This window comes from Sinohyriopsis cumingii, chromosome 13, assembly GCF_028554795.1.
Source record: "Sinohyriopsis cumingii isolate HCF-2022 chromosome 13, ASM2855479v2, whole genome shotgun sequence".
NCBI lineage: Eukaryota > Metazoa > Mollusca > Bivalvia > Unionida > Unionidae > Sinohyriopsis > Sinohyriopsis cumingii.
The window spans coordinates 36,765,935-36,776,461 of NC_142973.1; the positions used below are offsets into that span (position 1 = coordinate 36,765,935).

General features: G+C 34.4%; 1 protein-coding gene across 1 annotated transcript in view; it reads left to right on the top strand.

Moving 5' to 3' along the window:
• Nucleotides 1–10,527, top strand: part of LOC149785215 (NAD-dependent protein deacylase sirtuin-5, mitochondrial-like) — a 65,214-nt gene that overhangs the window by 46,513 nt on the left and 8,174 nt on the right. The window contains exon 8 of the mRNA XM_089979030.1: nt 4,648–4,763. Within this exon, the coding sequence (XP_089835156.1) occupies nt 4,648–4,763 (116 nt within the window). The remainder of the gene's footprint in view (nt 1–4,647; nt 4,764–10,527) is intronic.

Sequence of the window (10,527 nt, forward strand, 5' to 3'; positions counted from 1 at the left end):
TTTGAGCTATTGTTTTCTAACTTTTGCTTCACCATCAAAATCATCTTTTGAAATAAAATGAATTCTTTCAACTATGAGCTGTATCTTATTCATATCAGCACTTATTGAACTTCACATCGGTGATATGGGATAAATCACATTATGTCATATTATGTAATAACTAGGTCAAAGGTCAATGTACCAAATAGTATGTACCTGTCCTACTTCAAAATGTACAATTCACCTAAAAGAAAGGAATTTATATTTGTTTGGTAGGTGCAGAACTTAACATCAGAGACAGGTGGACATGACCCAATCTTATTAAGCTTTGACCACTTTACACTATCTGCAGATACAAGAGGTCACTAACCACCAGTCCTCACACAAAGGTCCACCTACCCATCCTCTTTGTAACACAGATAGTAAGTTTTCCTCCTTTGTAATGTGAATAAAATTGTTTCAATAAGCCAATCAGTCACCAAATATAGTAAATCACAGCTTCTAAGTGGTTATGTTGGATTGGGGGGTGAAATCAGGGGAATAAAATACAGAAAAATGCCAAATATAAACACTAAGTATAGCATATCAAATGGAGTTAAAAACAGGAGGAAAGTGTTTATCTAAAAGGGAGAGGTAGCTTATGATAAAGGAATTAAAGGAGGCAAAATCAGCAATGCAAAAAATGAGAAGTGAAAGTTTGATGACCTTACCTTGGACAAATATATGGGGCAGGGCCCAACAGGTCCAAGGACAGCCTAAAGGCAACTGTGCTATAACATCCCTTACAGGTACCCAAATTTCAAGTTAAGTTGTGTTCATTTCCATCTAATATAAAAGGGTGAATAATTTAGATAATATAGATACGTATAAAGTATATTTCTTCTACATAAGAATTTAATAATGATTGGCATAAGATAGAGATAAACTTATCTCAGATCCAAGCAGAACATACCTTATCAGTTTTTAAACTTGTAAACTTTACTGTGAGAAACTATTAAATTGATTCTACTTACATTTGCATCAAGATTGAGGGCTAATATAATACTTCACAAATCTTTTCTTTATTTTCATAACCAGTCACTGAAAATGTGAGATTTTATTTCCTTGAAATGTTATGACTGGTGTAAGGGAGATAACTGAATGATATACATAAGGTGTGGTAACCTCTAATACATTATCCATGTAATATAGATGAGTTCATCAACAACCTGTATTAACTTCATTGCAATTAAATTATCTCAAAATACATTACTGATAAAGTGAGAACCTAACATTTCGACTCCTATATCTAGTGGAGACCTCAAGAGTCATGTAATTTTAATTTCTAAGATGACGCAGCTCTTTCATATCACATAGTTCATATTTTCTACAATGCTGGCATGTAGAGTGCAGCCTTCCATAACCATGCAGATATCATCTCATGCCAATTTGGATTCTTGCGATGGGATGCAAAGTTTCAAGAACTGTGGATTTTAATGGAATGAATACACAATGTGTGACTAAAATGGTTATCATTCTGTAATGTTGGACCAAACATGGAAATTCCACAAGAGCAGCTTGACAGAAAGAAATAGGATTAATTGAAAGTCAATAGTAGATTATAATTGGGCTTATACAAGTGCCAATGGGAAATGCTGACTTAAGGAAACTGTTCTTGTTTGTTGGTGTTCACTGTTACTTCAACAAAGGGAATGCAAGAGAACTGAACTAACTACATGAACAATTTCAAAGCAGGAAAGTGTATAATAAAAAAAGGACAATTAGAGCAGGACAATTCAAATCAAAGTGGGAAGGGATACCATATCCTTAATAAATTACCTAAAAATTACTCATGCCAGAACAAACATCCCACATGGTACAAGTGATCTATCTACAAGTGTACTTAGAGTGTTCTCTATCCTTGTTTATGGCATGCCTTACAAGAACAAGATAGCTGTTTTTGTACACATGATTTTTCATCTTTTGCAGGTAAAATAGCCAATATTTGGCCAAAATCAACTACATTATGTTTACATAACTTATTTTGTTGCCTGCATTCCAATCTAGGAGGTAACAGCACATACATAAAGGCATTAGGTAACACAAGCCTATATCTATCATAGCTATAGTTATCAAAAGTTCCCATCCAAAGCCAACTTGTGCTATTTTCTGAAGATTTCATACATTTTATTCTTAAAAAACTTTCAATATTTGACCAAAACTGTTCAGCACACATTTGTTTTCCTACATCAAACTAGTATAGTTCATAAATGCCGCCCACATGTATGCGTTTCTATGGATACACTGTGAGGCTATTCTTTCCTTTAGGTATCACGGTACCAATTGTTTTTCCATATACCTCAATGCTAATGTTTTGTGAAATAAATATACTTTCTCTCCTACTTGGGCATGCATGTCACACACTGTCATATAGAACAATGCTAGATTGTCAATTTGACAATGACATAACCAGGTACTCCATTGCATTTAAGAGAGATAACTCTACTGGAACTAGACAGGGGTAAGAGTTATCTAGTCACAACAAGCACATTTTCAGCCATGTGTACCATATTTTAAAAAAATCATAAAAAATACAAAATATGATCTAGATAGAAATTAACACAAACTCACATGTTGCCAAGAGGCTCAACTTTTTTTTAAGCCAAACAGAAAGTACAGCTCTTACATAATGCACCAATCACAGCTAGTGTTGTTCTTTAATTCTGAATACAATGTTCCATACACCTTAAGCTCCGCCCACCTGGACTTGCGCAATTGGTACCGTTATACCATATGAGGCAATACATTGTATAATGAAACAAAAGAAAGAGTTCACTGAAAGGGGTAGGTGACGATATTTTAGGTCAAAATTCAAATAATCTTCATGTGAATATTAAAAGTCAGTTTTGAATCCAAAATTATCATATAATCAATGATCCTTTTACAGTGTTATTTTTTAACAACAGTGTATAATTACTTACATACTTGATTGCTGTGTGACAACTTACATTTGTACAAACAGTCCCTTTTTATCTTGAGCTTATTATTCTGTGTTTAGAACCAGAATGATTTAATACAAAGAAGAACCTACTATGATACAACATTTTATCTTTTTTTCTGATCTTGTATGGAACGATGAACAGAAATATCTCTGTCATCCTTAAAGAATAATACTATTAAATGGCTTATCTTTGCTCTTTCTTTCTCCAGTTCCCTTAATCTACTTTTCATGGATGGCATGTTGTTAATCAATGTGTCAGTCTTTTTCAAGTGTACACACTTGTATAGAAATTAACATTATATTTAATCCATTCAGTTAGTTGTAGCATGAGAGAGTCATACCAAAGACTTATAAAAATGATACTAACAGCTGCCTCACTAAGTTAGTGTTAGTGTTAGGACTGGTCTGCCTGGTGTCAGGATAATGTGACTGGGTTGGACATGATGCCCTAGTGCTAGACATTATTATAAACTGCCACACTGCAGACATCATAGGAATATGACTGAAATATTGTTAAAGCTTCATTAAAAATCCAAATCACACACACATTCATGAGAATTGGATGGGGGCAATTGTAACTGAAAAGAGGAAGTTATCACAAAAATGGCATGGCATGATGGGGCAATAGGCATGATGGGGCAATATATCTGGTTAAGAGAATAAAAGGGCATGGCATAGTACAGTCCTAAAATGGCATAGGAAAACATTATGACTACAGACATATAGGTCCATCTGACACTTTGGTTCCAAATGATCAATACATAATAATACATAGTGATATAAAAGGTTAAAGTACAAACATTACACACAAATGAATGAAGGCATGGTTGCAGAAACTTATCTTTTAGTTAGAATTTTGGCTTGAAAATTATTGTTTTTGTAATTAGAAGGCTGTTGCTTAGAATATTCACAAACATTGCTCAGGCGGTATGGATAATTTTTGTTCAAGAGAGGAGGTTGGATGTGGTCACTTGATTAAGATGGTCATAAGTTGAGGATGGACTGTATATGAGTGGACACTTGCACAGCCTTGAACATCAATTTTAGTTTTTGCACATGACATGGAAGAGTTTTACATTGGGAAGATAATTATATAATTACCAGCAGCATTAAAGCAGAATTTTCCATTAGCTGGTAAAAGACTAAATTTCTCGTATTTTGCACATTTGTAATTTTTCTAACTTACCAGTATTTTAATGAATTTTGAGTGGGTGAGTGTAACATATTTTTACTATTAATTACTTCTGATTGAAAGTAGATACAGTGCAGCCATATATAGATTGGCTTGTATTCTCCAGACATATTGAATGGCAATACATTTTAATAATAATTCATTATGGTACTAATTTGATCATTTCTATTATTTAACCTACATCATATCATCCTACCTTTCACATGCATTATAATTTCAAAGACATTCACAAATACCATCATTGACTGCATAGTCACTGGAAATGATTATCAGTGCTGAAGAACTTCAATCTCACTCTTAGAACAAGGATTACAACACTTGCAAATTTGGAACCTCTTGAAAACATAATTGTTTTACATTATTTTGAATTATGAAAGCCACAATAAAAGAAGTGAAAATATAAGCTGCGAAATTGAATTCAGTTTGCACTGGTTATAATTATTTTGACCATATTTATGCTAGAAATTTTTACTGTATTATGAATAATTTCTTCTAGGTTGGTACATCATCTGTTGTTTACCCGGCTGCAATGTATGCTCCCATGGTAGCAGCAAGAGGGGTGCCAGTTGCAGAGTTTAATGTTGAAAGCACGCCAGCCACCCATCAACTTGGGTAAGAAACTCCTACTCATCACTGACAAATTTCATTAGGATTGCGATATTTATTTTAACCCAAAGTTTTTTTGTTTGATATCATAAGAACTTTGTATTTCAGCTCATATTTACATGGGTATTGGTGTACCAGAAATAAAGTGAGCGTGTATGTGTAAGGTCACACAACTGCTAGTACATCTGTTAAAGATAGTCAGAAAAGCAATCATATTTATTAGGCAACAAAATTATATCTTTCTTGGCAATACATGTACTAAATATTATGATGTATTTTTTTAGTGTTTTCTTCCATTGCCATGTAAAATATAGACTTTAAACCAGATATTGCAGTTTGTGGATGCACAACAGTCTGCATATCTGGTCATTTCCTAACTGGGAGATTAAATTAGATTTGTATCCTAACTGCAGGTTTCTAGTTTCTTGTTCAGCTTTACTTTTAATCAGTGCTATATAGTCATTATTGTGCTGATGTGCCATTAAACACTAATACGTGTACATAGAAAACACAGTACTCAGCCATAATACACTACCTTGCAATTCCAGTCATTCTAAACCTGTTTGTAGCACAAAAAAAGGCTAAAAATATCTGTGTGCACTCAGGTGGGAGTCATAACAGATTTATCTCCCATTGGACAGAGGGCTTGGCACTGAATCCCTTCTATATTGAACTTGCTACTTCTACTCATCTTTGGAGATCCCCACAAAAATTTTACCATTTCATATATGGAGCTATCCTAAGAGATTTCCACATGCTTGGAAGTGTACTTAGCTAAAGTTTTGTCTATTTCTTCTACTATTCTTACAGAGACAAAAATTCACTTTATTGTCAAGAGCATCACAGTAAATTTATGTAGTGCTTGACTGCTTTCACCAGTATGTGCTGTTGTTTTTGTTCTCTATAAATTAAGTGTCAACACAATGGCCAGGACTTTTGTACTGTTGCAAATCGACTCATATGACTAAGTGTGTAGACGATAGAGAAAATATCAATAAATAGTTGATCATCTTTGGTGAAACAGTTACCAGGCAAGTGAGAGAGTGAGGACACACACAAACAAGATGTTGATGCCATCAGTATTGCTGCCAGTGATGCCTCAGTATTCACAACATTAGCAATGATACAGTCCTGGATGCTGAGCACCATTGCCAGACCAATAACAGATTACACCACAGTTCCAGTGTCAGCTTCGGTTATGCCACAAAACATTACAATCTACTGCAACTGTACAATCCTGGATTGCCATTACCATTTCTGGACCATTCACAATTCATGCAAGAAACACTAGAAACATTTAGCCCCAGCCTCAGCTATACATCACAACCCAGCACAGGCTATGGTGACAATCCAGTCCCATATGCCAAGTTCCATTCTCATACTGTTGACAATTCAGCCCTGGCTATGCAACAACCCAGCACCAGCTTTGGCTATGGCGATGGCCCAGTTCTAGGTGATGCATACCATTCTTGGACCATCAACAATTTGCCCAGTGGATTGGGACCAACTCAGTTAGCACCTGGCAACTGAATCTGATACAGTGATCAATATGGTAGTATATCCATTCCCAGCCTGAAGACACAGATAGTGTAAAGGCATCCAGCCATTGCAGTACCAGTATTTGGCACAAGAAATGAGTATGATCATTCATTTTCCCAGTGTACCTATTCCCAGCTTTAATAGACACATTGCATATATACACCCAGCCGTCACCGTCATGGCACACAGCTCTGAGCTGGATGCAAAGCATGTTTAGCATATCCAGAACTGGAATCTGTCAGATGCTTGTACTGGACCCATTGAAGTATAGCAGATCAGCACCATACAGTTCATATTATGGTATTGGCTCCATCAGGACCTGGTACCAGCTACAGTGCAACACCCCATTCCATGATGCCCTGTACCAGCCCAAGACAATCAGCAATACATATACAGAATATCTGGACATGACTGTGTCCCAACATGGACAGATTTCCACTGTATGTACACTGTCCCACACAACCGTCTTCACCACATCCATTATTGTACACCTCACAGGAGGGTCTCACCACTGCAAAGATTTAAACTTTCAAGTGTCAACTTCCTTTTTGACCCATACATTGATAAAAGAAGACACATCCTCAGCTCAATGAGGTTTTACAGTTTCTGCCTATAGAGGTTTGTCTGTCTCCACCTTGTAAGTCACTCAAAGCCACTGATTCCCACATCAATTGATGTCTTAGTAAAAAAAAACAGACATAACTTAATCACAGTTTAGTCAAGTTGCTAACATAATTCATTGCTTTGAAAGACTACTAAAAGATGCCAGAATCATGTGAATCACTTGCTGCTCATCACAGACATTTCACAAAGGCTGCCGGTCCTCTGATCTTGCCTTGTGGAGCAAGTGGTTAATTTAGATGTTGAGTGAAATGTGAACAACAGTTTCTAAGCCTATTTATACAAATTGGCTGAGCAACGAATCATTTTTCCATTTCACAGTCATATGTAGGCTGTCAGTGAAATTAATGTTTTGTTGTGGTACACAAAATAAACTAAGATAAGTGATTTTTGAGTCAGTGGTGATTTAATTTGTAGGATGCATTTTATGATTTTGTTGAATAGTACAATAACTAAATCTGTTCATAATGCACTACTATTACTACTACTATTGCTACTACTACTAATAATAATAATATTCACTGCATTTTATTTATTATGAAGTCAAGTTTAGAAAGTGAACCTGCTTACAGAGGTCACCTATGTATAAAGGTCATTTGGTCCTTTTCCAGTGGGTGGCTGATATTGACAGGTTTACCTGTATTATTATACCATGAATCATGAAAGTGAGGGGATGCATTTTGATGAGTCAGGACTTTATAAATTTTATACTAGTGTGCATGCCTAGGAGCAAGATAACTGGAATATTGAACTTACCTTTGGAAGATTTGAGCTTGCTGCAAATTGTAAAAAAGAAATATCACAGTAAAAGTTAAAAAATATGGTAAAATAAAATAGGTTTTTTTTTATAAAACAATTGCTTAATATTTATTTGTACACATAAAGAACTTTTTGTTTTCATTTTATCTTTGCTTGCACATTATAACCGTATGAAAATAATAAAGGTAATATATAAAAAGGATACATGAAATAGTTCATGTTGAAAGATATTGTTACGACTCTGTCATCTTAAAATAAGTAACAGAAAAGAGGAAAAACCAGCAGGTTTTATGAAATTCAACCAGTAATTTATTTCCTTAGAATACATCAATAAAACAACACAGTATTGCAAATTCAGTCCTAAATAGTCCTAAATGTTTTATCGCAACTCCAAGCATACAACGTTCCGATTGAATTCTAGTGGTGTTCCAGTTAAGTTCCAATATTGAATGTGTTGATGTGTCTGTTGTCTTGAATGTACTAATGTGCCAATGGCCTGGAGTGTGATGATCTGCAAACAGTCTTTTTATGTATCACAATAACAGAATCCAAAATGTCCTTGTGTGAATTCACTATAATTCCAATTTTGAGGTTCCAGTATAAGAGTATTATTGTGCACATTGTAATTCCAGTAATATAATTTGAGTAAATAAATCCACCCAAATGAAAAACTCAAAACAACAATAAGACTGATTTTTCTCCACATGTTAAGGCAAGAATGAATAATTTTTCAAGTAAACAAGATTATATGCCCCTCTACCTGTCCAAGGTCACAATTACCATTTTTAGAAAATACTCTGTCAACTTAATGGAATTTTCCATTCTGGAAGTTTCTAAGGTCAGAATTCAAGTTTATAAACATGTTCACCATTTATAATGATCTGAATATTTAATCCACAATCATGGAGAAATATTTAGCTATGTATTATCTTGTTTACAAAATAAATGTTACTGGTCAGGTACACTGTGAACTTCATTTTGGACAAGGTCAGATACAAGATACAGATGTACAAAACATACAGTCATCAAGAAAATTCAACAAACAATACAAGTTAAATATACATAACAATATTATAGATGAGAAAAAGGAGGGTTAGAAAGCATATATAATTTGAAGATTGAAGACAGGCATATAGATAGATAAATGAATAGTGAGATAAAGGTTTTGGATACAGTCATTTTTTAAGAGAAAGAGAAAGAGAGATGTTGAAGTACAATAATTAAATTGAATGCTTTGAGTTGAAAAAATGAACATAACCAAGAACAGAATTGTGTTAACTTATTTTAATATAGCACATTTCCTTTTGTTGCCTAGATATACTGCCAGACTTGTCTATTCAACTACATTAACAACAATGAAAGCTAGACTATTTTAATGATCTATTTATAGTCACAACTGAAGGAGTTAAAAACATGTATTTGTTTTATCCATTTAATCGTTTGCCAAACGGTAAGTATGTATCATTCTCGTGTAATTATGACATAAACCAATTATGATAAATAGTTTTTGTGGCTACTTGAGTTTTTGGTACCTTGATCATGATTTAAATCCATGTAGCTAATCATTACAGACAAGTGCTTTTTATTTCCAAACATTCATGTGAGAGAAATCTTATGAGTTTTGTAATTAACAATTACCACTTAGTCACCTTGAAAACAATAACATGCATAATAATAATAATAACAATCGAAAACAAGCCAGCTTTGAAGAGTTAGCAGGTTCACACATTTCAGAACCAACTCACAAAGTGCCTAAGACTAAGTTAGGACATAAACCTATATGCTTACACAGTGCCATTGGCCAGGTTAGGACTTAAAACTATGCTTACAAAGGGCCCATGAGTAGGTTAGGACATACACCTATATGCTTACAAAGTGCCAATGGCCAGGTTAGGACTTAAAATTATTTACTTACAAAGTGCCCTTGGCCAGGTTAGGACTTAAAATTATTTACTTACAAAGTGCCCTTGGCCAGGTTAGGACTTAAAATTATTTACTTACAAAGTGCCATTGGCCAGGTTAGGAATTAAAATTATTTACTTACAAAGTGCCATTGGCCAGGTTAGGAATTAAAATTTTTTACTTACAAAGTGCCATTGGCCAGGTTAGGAATTAAAATTATTTACTTACAAAGTGCCATTGGCCAGGTTAGGAATTAAAATTATTTACTTACAAAGTGCCATTGGCCAGGTTAGGACTTAAAATTATTTACTTACAAAGTGCCATTGGCCAGGTTAGGAATTAAAATTATTTACTTACAAAGTGCCCTTGGCCAGGTTAGGACTTAAAATTATTTACTTACAAAGTGCCCTTGGCCAGGTTAGGACTTAAAATTATTTACTTACAAAGTGTCATTGGCCAGGTTAGGAATTAAAATTATTTACTTACAAAGTGCCATTGGCCAGGTTAGGAATTAAAATTTTTTACTTACAAAGTGCCATTGGCCAGGTTAGGAATTAAAATTATTTACTTACAAAGTGCCATTGGCCAGGTTAGGAATTAAAATTATTTACTTACAAAGTGCCATTGGCCAGGTTAGGACTTAAAATTATTTACTTACAAAGTGCCATTGGCCAGGTTAGGAATTAAAATTTTTTACTTACAAAGTGCCCATGGCCAGATTAGGACTTAAAATTATTTACTTACAAAGTGCCATTGGCCAGGTTAGGAATTAAAATTATTTACTTACAAAGTGCCATTGGCCAGGTTAGGACTTAAAATTATTTACTTACAAAGTGCATTGGCCAGGTTAGGAATTAAAATTATTTACTTACAAAGTGCCCATGGCCAGGTTAGGACTTAAAATTATTTACTTACAAAGTGCCATTGGCCAGGTTAGGACTTAAAATTA